The sequence below is a fragment of the Bufo gargarizans genome, chromosome 7 (assembly GCF_014858855.1).
Source record: "Bufo gargarizans isolate SCDJY-AF-19 chromosome 7, ASM1485885v1, whole genome shotgun sequence".
Classification (NCBI taxonomy): Eukaryota; Metazoa; Chordata; class Amphibia; order Anura; family Bufonidae; genus Bufo; species Bufo gargarizans.
Genome location: NC_058086.1, coordinates 49477629 through 49499316, shown reverse-complemented (window position 1 = coordinate 49499316; position 21688 = coordinate 49477629). Strand labels below are relative to the sequence as shown.

At 45.8% G+C, this 21688-nt stretch overlaps 1 protein-coding gene across 4 annotated transcripts in view; it reads right to left on the bottom strand.

Moving 5' to 3' along the window:
• Positions 1-21688, bottom strand: part of USP24 (ubiquitin specific peptidase 24) — a 78541-nt gene that overhangs the window by 48422 nt on the left and 8431 nt on the right. For 3 of the 4 annotated variants that reach the window (XM_044302243.1, XM_044302239.1, XM_044302240.1), the window contains exons 2-9: positions 9249-9414; positions 8947-9014; positions 8631-8774; positions 8427-8549; positions 8103-8138; positions 7008-7073; positions 6159-6224; positions 834-908 (exon numbers count right to left, since the gene is read on the bottom strand). In XM_044302243.1, coding sequence (XP_044158178.1) covers positions 834-908; positions 6159-6224; positions 7008-7073; positions 8103-8138; positions 8427-8549; positions 8631-8774; positions 8947-9014; positions 9249-9414 — 744 coding nt within the window. The remainder of the gene's footprint in view (positions 1-833; positions 909-6158; positions 6225-7007; positions 7074-8102; positions 8139-8426; positions 8550-8630; positions 8775-8946; positions 9015-9248; positions 9415-21688) is intronic. The other variant, XM_044302242.1, reaches the window with a different exon arrangement.

Here is a 21688-nt window from a genome sequence, read left to right as displayed (position 1 = left end):
GGGGCGGCGTTTCACCTCCACTTGCGCCCAGCCAGCCGCTCCCAACTGCCATTTTGAAGCGCCGCCCAGCTCATCAATATTCACTTTGCTGGGCAGCTTCTGCTGTCCCCGCTCTGAAGTGCTGCGCTGAACAGTGCCCGGCGCATGTGCCGGATCTTGTGAAGTCCGGTACAGTAAGCGCCGCCCAGCTCATCAATATTCACTTAGATACTTAGGTGGGGATACTTAGATGATTTTAATACCCCTTATAAGACCTGTACTGTCATATAGATACCTAAATATGCTTGTTGGGCCTGTCAGTGTCCCTTTAAGGTGAAAATGAGCCCGGTCCCTAAGGGGTTAAAGGGGTTGTCTGCTTTATTTATATTGCTGACCTATCCTCAGAATACACATCAATATCAGAATGACGGGGTCCGACACCCGGCACCCCCATGATCAGCTCTTTCTGTCGCATTAGTAGCAATGAGCAGGTGTAATTACAACTAACCGTCCCATTCAATTCCATGGGACAGCTCCTTTCTATACATTTGATTGGAAGGAACCGTCCCATAGAAGTGAATGGGGACATCATACTTGTAATTACACCTGCTGACCGCTGTGGTGGCAATGGCGAGCAGGTAAAAAATGAAGAGAAGGCAGCGCTCGTATAGAGCCTTCTCTTCAAGCAGCTGATTGGTGGGGGTGCTGGGAGTCTGACCCCACTGATCAGATACTGAAGACCTATCCTGAAGGTAGATCATCAATATAAATAAACCATACAACCCTTTTAAGATCAATTCCAAGACACTGTTTTCAGGCAAAGACCATTTCTAAAGACATCTACATATACTAACCTTGTCCTTGAGATCCTTCTCTTCCACATTCTGCACGTACTTTATCATCTTGTGTATCACTCGATCCAGCATTGGCTAATGGAGAAGAAACAGCATGTGATCAATATACAACCCATTTCTCATGTATACATGCAAGCTACCATATACTGTAGATAACCTAATCGACACAGGCACGAAGGAGCCACTCTGTCCGGGCAGTCACCAAATTGCTCAGTCTGCTGCGTAAAATGAAATAAGGAAAGATTTATCCGCGCGAGTGCAAAGCGTTTTAATGCGTTTTTAATGCACGTGAGAAAAAACGCCATGTTTGGTACCCAGACCCAAACCCGGACTTCATCACTGAAGTTCAGGTTTGGGTTAGGTGTTGTGTAGATTTTATTATTTTCCCTTATATCATGGTTATGAGTGAAAATAGCATTCTTAATACAGAATGCAAAGTAAATTAGGGATGGAGGGGTAAAAAAAAAAAAAAAAAAAAAAAGTTAACTTACCTGCTACATAGCTGCCGGTCTCTGTTCTATCTTCAGGACCTGGCAAAAGACCTGTGGTGACATCACTGTGCTCATCACATGATCCAATCACATGGTTCATCACCATGGTGAGGGACCACGTGATTGGACCTTGTGATGTGACGTCCTTAGCCGGCAGCTCAACATTACAGAAGATGACAGAGATCCGCAACTACACAATCAAGTGGACTGGGTGAGTTAATTTATTATTATTTTTTTAACCCCTCCATCACTATTTTACTTTGCATTCTGTATTCAGAATGCTATTATTTTCCCTTATAACCATGTTATAAGGAAAAATAATACAGATCGGGTCCCCAGCCCAATCTTCACCTAGAAACCATGCGTGAAAAATCGCACCGCACTTGCTTGCGATTTTCACACGGCCCCATTCACTTTGTATGTTGCATGAAAAACGCAGAATATAGAGCATGCTGCGATTTTCACGCAACGCACAAGTGATGCGTGAAAATCACAGCTCATGTGCGAGGGTGCTCCTTCACATTCGGAGAATTCGCTATGGCAGTGCTGGCCGCAATGCTATTGGAATGCACAGATTCCTCTCATTGCCCCTATCCTGGGCATGTTTTTTTCCCAGTCGCATGCTGCATTATCTAACAAGACCTCTTGGCCTTGAAATGCTCCAGGCAGCCACATTTCCTCCACCTTGGGCTGTTGTCAGCTATTCTACTTGGTGTGTTCTTTGACAACACTAGGGTGTACAGCATTCGGTTGGGTTCACAGACGCTTAGGCTTCAATCCTTGGGGAGAGCCTGGATCTTCTCCGGATGCTCTAGACGACAGGGGTTTGCCCCGATGTGAGCGCCAGCTGCTACTGCAGTTCTCAGCTCATCGCTGGATGCCCTCTCCAATACGGTCGTGGAAGGACTAGTGAGCACCAGATACCTGCCTAGGTGCGGTGAGCTTTCCACTGTTGGCTCCCATATTGTGTTTAGGCCCTTGTTTGTTTGTTTTTTCCAGGCATCCTCTGTACTCTTTTCTGTTTTCGGAGTAGTTGGCTACTGCCAATGGTTTCTTTTACTCGTCTTTGGCTTTCTTGTATGCCCCCGGCCAATCAATTTCCCCCTGCGTTCGGCCGTTAGCTGGTTTCTACATGTCAGTGTAACCCCTTCAAGCTTCTGCTGGCAAATCCACCATCCTTTTCTGCATATGGATGTCCGCAATTCTTTACGAAAGCGGATGAGGTACGTGCCCCTTAGGGGGCAGAGTATACAGTATTACAGTCTCCACACTTAGCATAGTTCGTTAACCATGGCTAACGTTTTTTCTATAATTCCTTCCGCGGGACTCTCAGGGTTTCCTCTTGCTTGGGGTCCCTGCTCCGATGTTTTCTGTTCTTCCCCGGTCCAGGGCTTGTTGGTTCTTTGTTTCTGTTTCTCTCTCCTACTGCTTTTGGTACAAACTGATTAGCCTAGTGGCTGTGGAGAGGGTATAGCCCACCTAGGCGGAGCCAACACTTTTCTTTTGCTAGTGTCAGCCTCCTAGTGGCAGCTGGGCATATACCCATGGTGCTGTGTCCCCCCAATGGATTGAACGAGAAACTGATTTTACGGTAAGTACAAAAATCTTTTTGCGGAGGCTTGATGGCACACATTTGGAAGATGACATGTACTGAGTGACATGTGACGTGAAATCTTTATACACCAGCATCAAACATCAGTATGGAATTCAGGTGGTGGAATTATTTTTGGAGGGAGAGAGGGAGAGAATGTGGATCAACGTAAGAAAACATTTCTGTTGGACCTCTTAGATTTTGTTCTGACACATAATTTTTTTGCTTTTCAGGGGTCTTTCTACTTGCAGCTCCAGGGGACCGCAATGGGGCACCCTGTATGCTAATCTTTTCCTGGGGCTGTGGGAGAGAGACCTCTTCATGTCAGATCGACACCCGTTGATGGACCGCGCAGTTTTTTGGGTGCGGGACATCGACTATGTGTTTTTGATCTGGCAGCGGTACCTTCATGATTTATATGAATGGTTCAAATTGTTGAATCAGAACAATAAGAATATAAGATTAACCTATAAATTTAATAAGGACATCATAGATTTTTTGGGATGTAAAGGTCTGACTGGGTAAAGATGGTTCAATTGTGACAAGTGTGTTTAGGAAACCAACTTCTGTCAACTCCTTCCTTCATGCTTCCTTGTCTCATCCTCCACAGTTGATTCGTTCCATTCCAGTTAGACAATTTCTTAGAGGACGTAAAATATGCTCCACTGACCATAATTTTGAAGAATATGCAAGCGATTTGAAACAACGTTTCTCTGATCATGGATATAGTCAACGATCCATTAAAAGTGCTTACAGAAGAGTCCAATCATGTTCCTGTTCGAACCTCCTGTACTCAAAGAAAAATCTAGAGATGATAAGGTGAGATTTGTCACTAATTATCACTCTAGATCAGGCATGCTCAACCTGCGGCCCTCCAGCTGTTGTAAAACTACAACTCCCATCATTCCCGGACAGCCTACAGAAGGGCATGGTGGGAGTTGTAGTTTTGCAACAGCTGGAGGGCCGCAGGTTGAGCATGCCTGCTCTAGATGGTTTGAAATGAAGGCCTGTTTGGTCAAATATTGGCCGGTACTACTGACAGATCCGATTGTTGCAAAATATGCCACATCGGGCCTATCAGTGGTAGCAAGAAGATCTAAAAATTTTAAGGATCATTTAGTGAGAAGTTTGTACATGAACCAGTCCGTCTGATCTTTTCAGGAACTGGAAAACCCAAATGGGGCTTCACCCCTTGTGGTAAGTATATAGGATGTACCAACATGGAAAGGGCTACTGAGTTTTGTGATGTTACTGGTGAACGGGTTTTTAAAATCCCATGTTCGAAAGTGTACGTGGGCCTCACCACAAGGGAGTTGAAAGTCGGGGTACGTGAGCATTTTCGTGACATCTTGGCTGCTCTTAATGAGAGAGATGTGATGAGTTTGAAACCTGTTGCCAGACACTTTAGGATGTATCATGCCTGTGACCCCAAGGGTCTGAAGGGTCGAGGGATAGATTGCATACCCAAAAATGTTCGGGGTGGAAATATATCTAGGAAACTTGCTCAACTGGAATGTAAGTGGATTTGGAAACTCAATACATTGCGTCCGAATGGACTCTATTTTCTGGCTTTTTGTCTTTTCTATAGGCTCTCTCTGGTCAGCGCACACTCCTTGTTTTTAATGTTTTTTTTATGATTTTTTATTTATTTATGTAGTGTCGTCATTGCATGGTAGTAACCATCCTCCATTCTAGGTTTGTGCATCAGTATAGTTCTGGACCTTTGGTTCACTTATGACACAAAGAAAAAGTTCCCCTTTAATCACAATCGCGCTTTTTATTATTTTATTTATTAGGTTTTTAATACACAATCATGTTTTAGATTTTTTATTTTTCATTTTTTTTATTATTTTGTATTTTTTTAGGTCTTAACACTTAGTCACAATTTAATATAACTCAATTCATAATCATGCTTTTTATTAGATTTTCAACACAGAATTATGGTCACTGTATATATTTTTAATCTAATATGTATCTACCATTTATCATGATATTTATTTGTGATCAATTTAGTATGATTATATCACTTCCCCACATTTATCACTATGTTGCACAATAATTTTATTCACTTTATTATTTCACGTCATCTTCATGGTTCTTTAATGCACACATTTCCATACACATCAATTGTTTTAGTCTTTTGTAGTTATTCACTTGTTCACATAAGTGTGATGCGTTTTTCACAATTGATGCTCATGGCTGTAATTTATGTTGTGCATAATATATTACATTGAATCACTTGTTGTCATATGTCAGTATTGAGGTATTACAATGCCTGTTCTTGCACTAATATTAATTGTTTTGCCCTTTTAGTGGTCTTTGTAGCACTATTACGCAGGCCTGCGCATGCACTATTTGTATTTTGATGCCACCGGTACTATCCCCGATGATCTCGCGGGATATACTGATGTCATCATGTGACGCGATGTGGGTCACGTGACTGAGGACTCACGCGATGCCTTGCGTCACTAAGATACAATTCGCTATCATTCATTGGCGTGTGTACATTTGCACAATCGATATTATGATTGGTGAATGGGGGTATTTATTATGCGCCTTGCGGTGATGACGCCACCCCCAGACGAAGGTCAGTGCGTCTGGGTTGGCGCCATACCGGAGGAAATGCAGCATGGGCAATATGTCCTGCCTTTGATATTTGTATTAGGCTACTTTCACACTAGTGTTCGGGGCTCCGCTTGTGAGTTCCGTTTGAAGGCTCTCACAAGCGGCCCCGAACGCATCCGTACTGCCCTAATGCATTCTGAGTGGATGCTGATCCGCTCAGAATGCATCAGTCTGGCACCGTTTGGCCTCCGGTCCGCTCAGCAGGCGGACACCCGAACGCTGCTTGGTGTTCAGGTGTCCGCCTGGCTGTGCGGAGGCAAACGGATCCGTCCAGAGTTACAATGTCCCCATTGACTTTCAATGTAAAGTCTGGACGGATCCGTCTGAAGCTACTTTCACACTTAGAATTTTTTCTACAATATAATGCAGACGGATCAGTTCTGAACGGATCCGCTCTGAACGCAAGTGTGAAAGTAGCCTTAATTGTATATTTGCACTTGCACTTTATCTACCTATTAATTTGTGGAGCAGTGAGGATATTACCAGCGTGTCCTCCCTCTGTGATGTCGCCTTGTCCCTGCACTTGTTTTTTCTTTTGTGACGCAAGTTATTGTATCTAATAAAAATTTAGTTTTGTATTTCATGCGGTCTGGTAACTTTTTTGTAGGCAATATTTACCTGCACAGTAGAGGAATTGAGGTATTCTGCACACACGCCAAGGGGTTGAACCAACGCGGACACTTCCTGTTGGGAAAGGAAAAACATTAAAAAAATTGCAATAACATTTTCTGTGCCAAAAAGGAGTCAATTCAGTGGCTGTCCCCAAATCACTTTATATTGGCTAAATGCTAAACCATTAACTAGGGATGCAAATTGCAAAAACAACTGTAAATCTCCTTTAATCGGGAATGAATGAGACTTGAAATGGCTGCTCTGAGCTCATTAAATCCTTTCACGTTCTTAAATATCTGAATATATGAAAGCTGTTAGAGGCTCCAGTTACACACCGGTCGTTGCTTGCCTGCTGCTCCCCACCTGCACTGGAGCGCTGCCATTTTCTGACAGCTAATTGCAGGGCCCAGGCAGTGTGCAGAAATTATAGCATGGAAATAATGGATAATTGCACTACCTCTGTGGATGTCTGACAATAGTACACGCAGTATAGATGGACAGGTATACATAGTGAATGTATAACCTAACGGGGAGCTGTTATTAACAGAAAAATATAAAGAGGTTCTCAACTTTGACAACCACCATCAAGAGGCCGACTTTGAGCCGATCATGGTGGATTTTACTGCTAGAAACCCGCAGTGATAATCGTGCTGTGCAGAGGTCTGAGGGAAATGGGTGTCCCTATAATATACGAGGCAGCAGTCTTGCTAATTGCACTTGCTAACACAGAGGGTTCCTGATGTTCTTTACATGCTCTCTTTTCAGATGCAATGTAAATGAAACATCTCAGCTGTGTGCACATAAGGACCACGTCAGAAGGATATTTGGTCTGAATTCCCCAGTAAATATATTTACCGCAAGTTCTATATCTTCAGAGTTTAGTTTTGCCTGAATCGCCGTTAAACCACCAAGTTCTCCAAACTGCAGAAACAAGAAAAGCAGGAGGCACAATCAGAACCTGCAGAAATCCATTATATCTGCAAGCATCCATCACAATCTCTTCAGGAGGGGCCCACTTCCACCCTCACATTCCCAATTAAGAAACAAATCTCTGTCCCCAACTCTTTAACACGTGTGCTTTAATTTGGGTGGTGATGATGGGGGCCCTTTGATAGACCTTCACAGATGTTAATCCCAGTCATGTATTTATAGATGGGATTCCCTTTTAAATAGGTTACTATATTTTTCACTTTATAAGACGCCCTTTTTCCCCCCCTCACAAAAACTGCAGTGCATCCTAATATCTGGAAGAGCTCATTAGTACATAGGAGATGCAGGGGCAGTGAGTGTAGCGCTGCCAGTGCTGTAATTACTCACCGGTCTCTAGTCTTCTTCAGAAGTCATGCTGTGTCCTGACAGTGTAAAACATTAGCGTACTACATCCTGATGTTGTACGCTGTCAGGACACAGGGTGACTCCCGGAGAAGTGCTCGAAAATCCATGTATGAGGAATTGCCTGAAAATATATATAGACTCCCGGAGAAGACCAGGGACCAGCGAGTAATTCCAGCGCTACCACCGTTAGACTCACTACTGCGTAAGAGCGCACTATGACCTGACACTGTGTGACATCAGGTCACAGTGCAGCGTTGCAAGTAGAGCGCGCTGGGTCTACAGAGTGGAGGCCGCAGCATACGCAGCAGGAAAGGTAAGTTGCTTTATTTCTTTTTTTGTCTGAGCTGGAGTCTGATAAAGATGGGGCTCTGATTTGAAGGTCTGATTAAGATTCTCATCTGAGGTCTGTTGAAGATTGGAGGACTGATTTGAGGGTCTGAACGGAAGTTGGATGAAAATTGCTGGTCTGATGAAGATTGAGGGCCTGAAAGAAGGTGTGATGAGATATTTTTTTCTTGTTTTCCTCCTCTAAAATCTGGGAGTCTTATGGTCAGGTGCGTCTTATATAGCAAAAATACAGTATGTTTCAGCATCAGATCCCCATCCTCCACTTACCCTGTTCACAAGGTCCACCAGCCAGCCGTGTGGTTCCTGTTAAAGACACAAAAGAAAAATGCAGAGAAAGTCTACTACATGCAAAAGACTATATTAATTCAAGTGTCGCTCCCCCCTCCCCCAAAACAAAAAACGAACAACAACAACATATTGCCTTCTCAAAGAGATAAGCGGCAGGGGTCCCCGGTATCGATCCCCACCGATCAGATACTTGTGACTTATCCTGAGGACAGGTCATCAGTATAAAACTCCTGGAAAACCCCTTTAATACATGGCGTACTGCATATATGTTCTTTTTGCAACTTATGCTTTAATAATTTGCACCTTCTGCAGGGCGCTGGCCGGTGAAACGGCGTACATGTTTCCTTCCCCAAAGACCTCAGACCAGTTCTTCTGACACATCTTCATCCGATTCTTGAAATGATATTCATTGTCAGGGTTGAAGGCCTGGAATAAAAAAGGGACAGAAATCTAGAACTATTCATCCCGCACCATGGTGTGGAGGGTGAGAAGATCTAGACAGATTACCATGGTGAGGACTCCCAGGAGCCCGGTGGGAACAGGTTCCTGCTTGATTCGTTCTGCCACCAGATCTACCAGCAGCATCAACATGTTGTAGATTCCCTCGTGGATCTCTGTGCCCCATTTGTGGACCGCACTGGACGTCAGCAGCTGCAAGAAACAAAACCTGAAGTCAGGGCAAGAGCGGGAGCCGTCAGACAGACAGTGCGATCACAGACGAGTGATATTGCAAATGTGTTTTTCTTAAAGGGACAGCCCATGCAGGACAATCCCTGTCCATAGGTCTTAGACATGACAGAACATTAGTCCTTTTCAATGTTACCTTCTTAAAAGCCTCTGGCATGCATCTCTCCATGAACCTTTTGCAGTTTTCGTCAGAATCTGATAGACCTGAGAAACATAAAAAGAGAATCAGTCACTAGAACTTGTAGCAAACAAAGTAAATGTCTCTGGACGTTATATCAGGACTGGAGCATTATAAGAGGAGCGGCTGATATCAGTCACATATGATGTAATGTCTCTGGAGGTTATATCAGTGCTGGAGCAATATAAGAGGAGCAGCTGATATCAGTCACATATGATGTAATGCCTCTGGAGCTTATATTAACCCTTTCCCTTACTTACCAAGTTTTGCCAGGTAAGTGGACGCTATCAAGCACTTTCCCAGGGACTCCTCTCTCTTGTAGGGGATGGACCAGTGGTCGGTCAGCACCCGGCTCTCCAGTTCATACAGATTTGTGGTGGGGAACTCTATGTTTTCTCCAGAGCAGTTTCCATTCTCATCGTTCTTCTAAAACAAGAATTGAAAATCAGATTAAACATCGGGTAAAATACAAAATACAGTATTTTTAGCATATAAGGGATTTCCTTGAGCCATCCTAACATGAAATTAGACTCAACATACGATGCCTTTAGACTCAGGTCCGACCAATAAACACGGCCATTCCTCTGGTAAACCCCCGTATTGGTGTGTAGTAGCTCCTGATGACAGTACAGGGCGGTACTACATGTCCTGTACTGCGCTCTGCCTGTGCCAGGAGGAGCTGCTCCTTGTCGGGGGCTCCTGGTATTCTCCTGTGAGAAGCTCTGTCCTCATCATAGACAGTGATGTACGGCTTCCAGCATCTATTCCTGACCTGCTTTATCTGGATTAGTTATCTGCTTGTGTTTCTTAAGTCTTCATTTTCTCTTATCTTGGGAACCAATTATTAGTTTTCCATAGTTATGGACTTCGACATACAATGGTTGTCCGGGAACATATTAATATTGTAACTTGAGGAGCACTGTACAGATACACGCAGCTTTTAAGCTGGCTTGAAATAAGGTGGAAAAAAGACATCTTGAAAGTGGCGCCACGGGGGAATGGCATCTATGGCGCCTGACTGATACATGTATCAGTCTACTGTTTCTACTTGATACATTGTAACAAACACTGCACCTGTGTCAGTTGGACAGGACTATGTTAGGTCTTCACTCTCCACATACAGACAGTTTCTATTCACTGACACAAAGCAGAGACACTGAAAATGGTGAAAAATCGAAGTCTATGATAAAGTTGCATCCCATCCCATTCCGCAGTGGTGACGTTTTGGTACATAAGGCTGGAAGTTTGGCCAAGCAGAGCCAAAAGTGTCTGGACAGTGCCCAGTCCCTGCCCCCGTGGACACAAAGCGGCGATGTGCCATCATCACATTCAGAATTTTTGGCAGGGGCGCAGGGTTTATTCCAGGTTGGCAGCAGCAGACATTGAGCGAGATCCAGCACAGAGGAGCTTTGTGAGGGGACAGTGATGGGAAAGGAGATTCAGAGATGGTCACAGCGGAGACAGAGGCGCTCGTCAGGGGCACCAATTCCCCCGAATGATGTCGCCTCGTTAAAAACTTTATTTTTAGAGTCCTGTCCATCAGGAAACGCTCACACAGCTTTTCTAGATATCTGCCTAGAAATATGACACTGGGAAAGCTGGGTGAGCCATTTCTAAAAACTGAACGATAACTAGCTGGAACTACCTCTTCCAGGACAGGCTCACCCAGCTTTCCCAGAGTCCTTAAAGGCACCAATGCATTACTAGCCTTTATAATGGTCATGCTAAGCAGGATTGTAGGAAAGCCGGCAGCTGTAACAGCAATTCTACTGCTCGTCACCCAGCTTTTCCACAGCCAGGCAGCATTAACAACCAATATGGCGGCCATTCCAGCTGTCACCCAGCTTCTGCAGACCCCTGAAGGGCAGATCGGCCATGTTACACAGCGTCACGTGTAACCAAGAATCTTTTCTACACCTGAGAATGGGAAAGCTCAGTGGAAACTTTACAAGCTGCCACCCAACTTTCCCAGAACCAGAGAAAAATAAGGATAAAGTGGAATGTGATAACTTGCAGAAGAAAACAACCTCCTATTTACATTGGGGGTATTTGTGTTGGGGTCGCTCAGGAGCCTGTGTGTAAATCAGATCCGAGCGCGTCCATTCTTCATTGTGTTACTGCGGCCGGCCTCCGCTAATCTGTTGCTCTGGTCACCTGACGGCAGATTAGGCCATGTCCAATTTACACAGCGTCTATTGATCCATTCAGCAGACACAATCACTGCGTGCGGCTCGCTGCCATCCCCACAGCTGGAGGAACAGAGCGGCAGTGTGAGGAAGCACCAAAGAGCGGCAGCACAGACGAGGCACCGTTACAAAGCCCATAGTCTATCTGACGATGCAGGACATCCGGTGACCCGACCCCCCCCCCCATGTCAGTGTGTTATTCACTGGACAATATGCAGAAATAACTTTACTTTTGATGATTTCTGCAAAGAATTTTCATCTCATGGCGGATATATAGCTCCTGTGCAAGAATAGAACGAGAGTTCTCCCGTGAAGATTGACATTATCAGGGTAGTAGGGATGGTGGGAAGGACTTTAAATTATCATTCACACTTGGGTCTATGCTCCAGCATGGCAACTTTCTAACAAATCTATATTAGGTTCCATTCAGACGTCCGTAGAATGGGTCCGCATCCGTTACGCAATTCTGCGGAACGGATGCGGACCCATTCATTCTCTATAGGGCCAGAAGAGATGCGGAGAGCACACCGTGTGCTATCCGCATTTCCGGAGAGCGCCCCTGATCTTCCAGTCCGCAACTCCAGAAAAAACAGAGCATGTCCTATTCTTGTCCTCAATTGCGGACAAGAATAGGGGCTTTTTATAGGGGTGCCGGCTGGGTGTATTGCGGATCCACAATGCACTACGGATGTGTGAATGGAGCCTTACCCGACTTAAAACGCACAGTTAGATACCAAAACAATCTGATTATGCAGTTGAGCCTAAAGCCTCCTGCATACGAGCGGAAATATCTCTGTAAAACCTCCAGGTCATATGGATTTATGATGAGGCACCCCCAGACTCCCATGGAGCCACACTGTCCGTCTGTATGCCTCCTTATGGAGATCCAGCTGGTGGTAGAGGGTCTTCGAAGCAATGACCTCTGGGAAAAAAGTATAGCGCTGTATGGCGGTATATGAGGCCACAGGTCTTGTACCTGTGTGTATGTGGGGACCTCAGGTTGGTTTGATGATGTAATATGGCTCCAGGTCCACAGACCTCTATGGCGATCAGTTCCGTAGAACCACCAGAGTGCCGGTTTTGCAGCTGTACTGTGGGCATTTGAAGCTAATCTTTTTTGGGGAGAGGAGGCGGTTTCTCTCTATTAAATCTCCTGAACCCATACAGGGACACCCTATGATCACAATAGGCCACATTTTCTTCCTTGACCGGCTGACTGAAGGTTGTTCCAGGGGTCGTGGCTTCTATAACAGTGATTGCCCAAAATGGACAAGCTCTAAAACAATGTAATTTCCGGCTGAGTAACCACAAATCGCCTGTTTGCGTTAGATCACTGCCAGCCCCAGACGCCGGTGCCATCATCAAGTAGTGACGACTGCACAATCTTCATCTCTGTGATAAACAGTTCCTTTTAGTCCATGGTGACACCGCTGCCTGTAACACCAGGAGGAGAAGCGAAACCACTGCCAGGGCCTGAGTCACCGAATACACTGCAGCCAGAGGAGGCAGACTTCACTAATATAAAGGGGAAACCCACCCAAAACTCCACAGGTAATGTGTACAGTGACTGCAGCTCTGGAGTACAATACAGGATAGAACTCAGGATCAGTAATGTATGCACACAGTGACTGCACCAGCAGAATAGTGAATGCGGCTCTGGAGTATAATACAGGATGTAACTCAGGATCAGTACAGGATAAGTAATGTATGTACACAGTGACTGCACCAGCAGAATAGTGAATGCGGCTCTGGAGTATAATACAGGATAGAACTCAGGATCAGTAATGTATGTACACAGTGACTGCAGGTCTTAAAGGGGTTATCCAATTTCTGAAACAGCCCCCTCCATGTGCAGGGCCCCTCGCAGGTAATATACTTAACCCGCTCCTGGTCCCCGCTGGCCTCTCCCTGTACACGGATGAAAACATCTAGCGTGGGGGAGGAGCAGCCAATGGCAGGCGGGGACGAGCCTCCCTAGCGTCACCCGTGATGCTAGGGAGGCTGGTTCCCATCCCCACTCCCACCTGCCATTGGATGCTCCCCCCACCCACGACACCAGATGTTTTCATCCATGTACAGGGAGAAGCAGCAGATGCGGTGACCAGGAGCGGCAAGCGGGTAAGTATATTACCTGTGAAGGGCCCGGCCCATGGGGGGGCTGTTTCAAAAATTGGATAACACCTTTAAGCATAATAGAAGATGTAACTCAGGATTAGCATCTTACATTTTTAAAGAGGGCTATAATGACCTTTGTTGTGTTAGAGATATGGTCCGGCATAGTTTGGCGCGTGACCAGTAGCCTATTGTCAGCCAGCGTTTGATAACTTTCACGGTTCACACAGAATCCCTGCTTTGAGGTTTCTGAGGGTAAAAAAAGCTGATTATTTTCTAGCAGTTTCCGCCGATGTCATTCACTAGATCCACAAACTTCCCATTCTACATAACAGGAAGTCTGTGGTAAATAGAGAAGAAGCTCCGTCCATCTCCGGCCTCTGAAATGTTGTCATATTAAGTCAGATACTTACAGTTTAGGTGTGACTGCAGAAAAAACCCCACAAACTTTCCACCTCCTGGAGTCGTTTGCAAAAAAAAAAAGTGAAGGCAATGTGTAGGATTACTGCTCCCTATCGTAGCACAAGCATGCGAGTGCATCAAGTTACGCAAATGCAGAACTAACTGCAAATTCCTCACCACCCAGTGTTATGGCTGCGATACCCTGCACGCATCAGCCGCAGGAATCCTTTCCTACTGGTAACTAGGCTTTCAGGTCATTTTATTCTGTTCTAAATGGCCCACATTTCATTTTTGTAATATACTTTGTCGCCCCATACAGCACATTTATTTCCCCCATTATGGAAGCTCTCATTAGTACCGGAGGAGCGGGAAGCGGTGAAGGCTCTGTACTCACCGCTTCCTGGTCCTCGGTGGTGCTGTGGCTGCGCACATGGTGAGGGCGCTCTGTGACCTCACGCTGCGAGCGTCAGGGCACAGCACAGCCGACGGCAGGAGGAATAAGATCGCTGGCAGTGAGGAGCGGCGGCGTCCTAAGCAGGAGAGGCAAGTGTTTTTTGTGTGTGATAAGAGGCATATGGGGGATGATCTGAGGTCTGTATGGGGGGGGGGGTCTTATTTATTTGAGGTCTGAATGAGGGGTCATTCACATTGGGGTCTGAGCAGAGGTCTGATTTCGGGTGTCAACTGAGGTCTGATTAACATTGGGGTTTGATTGGTGGTCTGACCTGAGGTCTAATGAAAAATATTTTTCTTATTGTCCTCCTCTAAAACGTAGGTGCGTCTTATGGGCCGGTGTGTGTTATAGGGCAAAACATACGCTACTTTATTTTACCGTTTTAAAATGGTTTTCCAAGATTTTTATACTGATGTGATCAGTATCTGATCAGTGGGGGTCCAACTCCCAGGACCCCCGCCGATCAGCTATTTGAGAAGGCACCGGTGCTCCTGTGAGCGCCGCGGCCTTCTCTTAGATCACAAAGCACAGCGCCGCACATTGTATAGCAGTTGTGCCTGGTATCGCACTCAGCCCCATTCACTTCTATGGGGAGAGCAGCGCTTAGGCTATGTGACTGATGAACATGTCATTACTTGACCTAAGAAAAGCTGACAGAAGGCCGCAGTGCTCACAGGAGCGTCGCTGCCTTCTTAAATAGCTGATCGTCGGGGGTCCCGGGTGTCGGACCCCCACTGATCACATACTGATAACGTATCCAGATGATAGTTCATCTGTATTTAAATCTCAGAAAACCCCTTTAATGATAAAAATAGACCCCCAAAGTTTAGGTCTTCGGAATCCATACACAAGTCGACTGATGTGATATGCAAAGGGCGAAATCCAAGGCGGAGGTCGCAGCAAAGAATTGTCAGGCTGCACCGCAGGTCAATTCATATAGCAAATTTCTTATAAAGCTTTTCTTTAAATCTCATCCAATTTGTCAATACTGTAAAACATTGTGAAAATCCATGATGGCAAATCTGCAGATGTAAACGTAACTTAGGGTTGATTCACCCGACCATGCTCGGTCTGGGAAACACTGGCCACGCCTCAGCCGCATCTACTGGGCCACTCGTGGCTCCCCTGACCTGAACTGACTACAACAGATTTATGACACAGTCAGTTCATATGTGATCGCGGCCCTATTGCACGGTGCTCACATCATCCTGTATACAATAGAGCCGCCATTAGATAGGAACGGACTTTAGAACGAATCATTACGATGCAGTCAGTTTGGGTCAGGAGAGCCACGTTTGGTCCTGGAGATGCGGCCCATGTTTCCTGGACTGAGGACGGTCACGTGAAGCAGCACTTATTAACACTGTCTAAATTTAGGACCCATTTACATGTCCAGATTATTGGGCATGAACATCAGTAAAAACGCTCAAATGCATCATTTTGCACCAAAATGGTGGTTTATAAGCCATGCACCCTTTATCCGTAAGTGACAGCAAGTACAGGTCCAGCCCAGCTATTAATGGTGATCCGAATACGGATCCGATTGGTACCTAAAGGCTCCAGAAACCTTGTACTGTATTCTGCATATACAGCAGCAGATAGGGGTTGTAGTATCAGGTGCACACTGATAGGGAAGCTATAGAGAATTTGGGGGGCTGATGAATATTCAAGTGTCTGATTCAGCAGGTTCCCTTTAACAGATCCTCGCTCTTCAGATCACATTGTGGATGCCGCGTGCCGATGACAGGCTTCTCTATAAAGAGCGAGCGCTCAAGCGTCACCCCCAATCCCGCAACAAAACAGGGGAGCTAACAAAGGCGTAATTAGCTCCTGCTTCAGAGGAGCGATGTCGCTTCTGTTAATTAACATTGTCTGAGAAGCGGAGATCAGGGAATCATTTCATTACACAGAGCGGAGCGATACACGGCTGCAACGCACAAGGCTCTTCTACAAGGGAAGATGCTGCAGGCGGCCGGGCCTTAAAATAACTCCGAGGCGAGAGACAGGAAGACGAAGTGGCGGTCGTATGACCCCAGGACAACACCAGCACCTACAGCGGACAATAGTGGTGCTGGACTACAAGCCCCATCATCCCCTGGCTTATTGAATGATTATATTCTTTATAAACAAATTAAAGGGGTATTCCAGCTTCACAATGGCCCAGCACCACCAACTAACCAGCTGACTGAAGGGGCCAAAGTGCCTATCTTGACAATAGTCTATCAATACTGGGGAGCCAGAATACCCCATTAAGGCACTTTGCAAACATATTGGTCCGCCAGGTTCTGTTGAGGAGTCCCTTGTTTTGACAAAAACTCACTATTTCTACGCATAAGACTTTCCTTGGTGCGCCGCGCTGTATCACTGTAGCCCGCAGCTTGTGTAGTCTTTTCAGTTTCTCGTGCCAAACCATTAATTCTAACGTTATTTATAAAACCCTGTGAACAAAACCGTTTTCTCCCCCATTATCCCTGCCCAAAAAATAAATGTAAGTGCTGGGTACCACTAAAAACGGCACCAATGACAAATACATCTCACCCCACAAAAAACAAGCCCTCATGCATGAATGCTCTATGGCTTGGAATACGGCGACATAATGAAAAATGCCATTATTGTGCAAAAGTAGTAAAGAATATACATATACCTAAGTAATAAGTACACATATCTGGTATCATCATAATGTGAGTCAATAACTGTATTGACTCAGAATAACCAAAACTAAAATTAAAGTACAAAAAGCAGAGGCGGAACTGCTTTCTTCCCCCATTATACCCCAAAAATGGTAATAAAAGTTAATAAGTTATATGAAGCCCCAAATTGTGTCACAAAAAAATACAGGGTGGGTGGGCCACGGAAAAGGAGCCCGCCCCCAACACCTCCAAATCAAACCGAATAATAGTAAATCTGTTTGAGGCGTTTGATGCACCGCGTAAGGAACACGAATAGTGAGCGCAATGTAGCTGTAAATACCGCAATTTACCCGGACAACTCTGAACAGTTTTACAACCAGAAGAACAAATGTCCTGCTTTTTTCAACTAGATGGGGAACCTGCTGCACATGACTGTACTCAATGGACGAGTTCATGAACGGTTTAAGGATGAGCGAACTGGGAGCGAGGGGCTATGGCCGCCATATTCCCCAGACTTGTCCACATACGGTTTTTCTTTGTGGGGAAATTTAAAAACAGAAAGCAAACAATCCACATCCCCTGGATGAACTCAAGTGAAACAAACACCACCCGCAGCATGCAGGGAGTCTAAAAAGATTTGTATTTGTGAGACAATCCAGGATCTGACCGGGCCCCTCACATAATCTGTACTCACAGAAACCGCGCTCCGTGCCAATCAGTATAGGATTTGCTAAATAATATTCTGTGAGATTTACATAGCTCTAATAGCATCATATTAAACAGGAAACAAAATACTATTGTTCTAGGTTGTCAGCCATTTCTGCCATGTATATTGTATTTCAGCTGGATGAAAGTATGGTAAAACCTAAGAAAAAGTCTCAGTAAATTATAGGAAATTAAAGGTTTTCTGGGACAAATGCACTCACTATTCTGCTGGTGCAGTCACTGTGTACATACATTACTTATCCTGTATTGATCCTGAGTTACATCCTGTATTATACTCCAGAGCTGCACTCACTATTCTGCTGGTGCAGTCACTGTGTACATACATTACTTATCCTGTACTGATCCTGAGTTACATCCTGTATTATACTCCAGAGCTGCACTCACTATTCTGCTGGTGCAGTCACTGTGTACATACATTACTTATCCTGTACTGATCCTGAGTTACATCCTGTATTATACTCCAGAGCTGCACTCACTATTCTGCTGGTGCAGTCACTGTGTACATACATTACTTATCCTGTATTGATCCTGAGTTACATCCTGTATTATACTCCAGAGCTGCACTCACTATTCTGCTGGTGCAGTCACTGTGTACATACATTACTTATCCTGTACTGATCCTGAGTTACATCCTGTATTATACTCCAGAGCTGCACTCACTATTCTGCTGGTGCAGTCACTGTGTACATTACATTACTTATCCTGAGTTACATTCTGTATGATACTCCAGAGCTGCACTCACTATTTTGTTTATCTACCCCAACATCCTCTGTCAGGGAGAGTTGGGAGACCCATACACATCTGATGGTTCGCCTAATGTACCAAAATGGGAGGGTTTGGCCAATACAGATCTAATATGTATGGCCATATTTAGCAACAGAGAAAAAAAAAACACATTGCTCAGCTAGTTTGCTACAATGTATCAGTGCAGGGTCCAAGCTGTTTACACAATGCTCTGTGAGCTAAACTGGATACAACTGTATCCTCTTCTCACCAGGTTTTTTACCTGTGAATGTAAACAGGATTGACCTCAGTCACTGACAGCAAACACATAACCCGACAATGATGAGGAATTGTTACACACAGCCTATTAGTAAGCTGCAGAGCACAATCTATAGAATGCTGGAAACCCCTTGTATTAGGGCCCTTTCACACCTGCGTTATAGTCTTCCGGCATAGAGTTCCGTCGTCGGGGCTCTATGCCGGAAGAATACTGATCAGGATTATCCTAATGCATTCTGAATGGACAGTCCGTCCTTCAGGATGCATCAGGATGTCTTCCGTTCCGGAACGGAACGTTTTTTGGCCGCAGCAAATAGCGCAGCATGCTGCGCTTTTTGCTCCGGCCAAAAATCCGGAACACTTGCCGCAAGGCCGGATCCGGAATGAATGCCCATTGAAAGGCATTGATCCGGATCCGGCCTTAAGCTAAACGTCGTTTCGGCGCATTGCCGGATGCGACGTTTAGCTTTTTCCCAATGGTTACCATGGCTGCCGGGACGCTAAAGTCCTGGCAGCCATGGTAAAGTGTAGTGGGGAGCGGGGAGCAGCATACTTACCGTCCGTGCGGCTCCCGGGGTGCTCCAGAGTGACGTCAGGGCGCCCCAGGCGCCCCAGGCGCATGGATGACGTGATCGCATGGATCACATGATCCATGCGCATGGGGCGCTCTGACGTCATTCTGGAGCGCCCCGGGAGCCGCACGGACTGTAAGTATACCGCTCCCCCGCTCCCCACTACTACTATGGCAACCAGGACTTTAATAGCGTCCTGGGTGCCATAGTAACACTGAAAGCATTTTGAAGACGGATCCGTCTTCAAATGCTTTCAGTACACTTGCGTTTTTCCGGATCCGGCGTGTAATTCCGGCAAGTGGAGTACACGCCGGATCTGGACAACGCAAGTGTGAAAGAGGCCTTATAGCTGTGACTAGAAGGCAGAATATAAACAGGCTGGACCTGTCCTCTCCATGGAGAGACAAACAGTGTATTTTATAAAAATGTTCCAGATTGCCATTTTTGTAGCAACTCCTATGAATAGGTGAGTACAGAATACAGATAAATATAAAACAGTGGGACTCTCACCGATCCCCAAAGTTTAACCACCCTGCATGGGAGGCCTGCGCTCCTCCAGCATCATTATAGAAGCCGCAGCAATCTCCGGACATGGTACAACTAAAAGGTCCGTTACAGCAGTAGTAAAGGGGTTCTGCTTTGCTAACCGGGTCCCCCAATAATCACAGGGTGTCCATCTAAGACCTGTACTGGGCTGCAAATGTTAAATTCCCATACAGCGCCCCTATATGGGAGATGAGGTATCACACCCTTACCATTTATATATAGATGGTTTACCCATCTGATCGATCCTCCAGAGAGAAAGACGCTCTTTTCTAAGGGTAACAGACAAGAGTCCAGAATGGAGGAGACCCTCTATTAAAGGGGTTTTCCAGGCTCCTGACACTGAAGATCTAGCCTCAGGATAGGTCATTATTATCTGTGTGGTGAGGGTCTAACACCCGGCACCCCCACCGATCAGCTGTTCCCTGCAGCCTCTGGAATAAAAGGTACTTTCACACTAGCATTATTCTTTTCCAGCACCGAGTTCCGCCTAGGGGCTCAATACCGGAAAAGAACTGATCAGTTTTATCCCCATGCATTCTGAATGGAGAGCAATCCGTTCAGGAGGTCTTCAGTTCAGTTTTTTTGGCTATCAGGACGGAGATAATACCGCCACATGCTACGGTTTTATCTCTGGTAAAAAAAAAACTGAAGACTTGCCTGAATGCCGAATCAGTCCTTCCAGCCTGCGCGGACCGAAAAAATAAATAAATGCCGGATCCGTTTTTCCGGATGACACCGGAAAGACAGATCCGGCATTTCAATGCATTTTTCTGACTGATCAGGATCCTGATCAGTCTTACAAATGCCATCAGTTGGCATACGTTTTGCAGGATCCGGCAGGCAGTTCCAGCGACGGAACCGCTTGCCGGATCACTCTGCCGCAAGTGTGAAAGTAGCCTAAGCAGTGTGAATGGAACAGGAAGCACAGCGCTGTTCACAGGATAGTGGTCGTGTTGGGTTACTGCAGTTCAGCTCTTATTCCCTTTAATGGCAGCTGAGCTGCAGTAACGCAGTACGGCCACTACGCTGTGAACGGAGCTGTGCTTCCTTCCGTCAAAATCTAGTTCTAGGACTGGAGGCTGCAGGGAACAGCGGATCGTGAGGTGTGGGGCGTCGGACACTCACCAATTGGGCATTAATGAGCTATCCAGACGCTAGGTCATCAGGTCAGGAGCATGGAAAACCCCTTTGACTTCTCTACAGGGGGAAGCAGCTTTTAGCTATGCCTGTAAACCCTTTCTACCTGTTCTACTACCATTATAACCTGCATTAAATCAATGAGTAGAATTCCAGCAGCGGCATGCTCTGGGGGTTAAGTGGCTACTGTACTGTGTCTGTTACATGGGCCAGCAGCAGCTAACAGCCATTACAGCCTACAAATCCCTGCTCCTGCAAGTCCAATGTATGAACCTAGTAGACCGGGGATCAGCAACCTTTAGCTGTTCTGAAACTACAACTCTCAGAATCCTTCTTTCACTTCTATGGCAGTTACAAGAACAGCCAATGTGCATGCTGGGAGTTGTAGTTTTACAGCAGCTGGAGTGCCATAGGTTGCGGCCCAAACCATATCCAGCGAGACTGACCCCAAGAAGTCAGGATTGTTCTGGAGGCGATCATTCACTATTTAGTGGTTGGTCTATCCACAATGGCATGTTCTATCCTAGCCACCTCTACAGCCTTGTTCATTCTGGGCCTCCTGCTTCACGGACAAGAAGAGCACTGGTATTACTGGTGGTGGGGTTCGCAACATAATAACGGAGCATTACATGGATCAGGTGACGACCCTTATGACCAAATGTGGCCCATAGTAGTCGTCACCGGTCTGTGCAGGGCGATATGATACCGCGCGATGACGACGACTGATATTTCTGGGTAATCTTCCTTTAATCCAGGACTACAGGCCGACGCTCTGGGACTGGCAGCGATCAGCATCCCGCACACAAACACCACTAGGGAGGTTATGAAAGGTCACAAGGATCCAGTTCTCGGCACGGACGTGTCTCACAAGTATCAGTCGACACAGCACAGGCACAAAGCGAAAAAGAAATCCCACGTTTAATGGGGCCACTA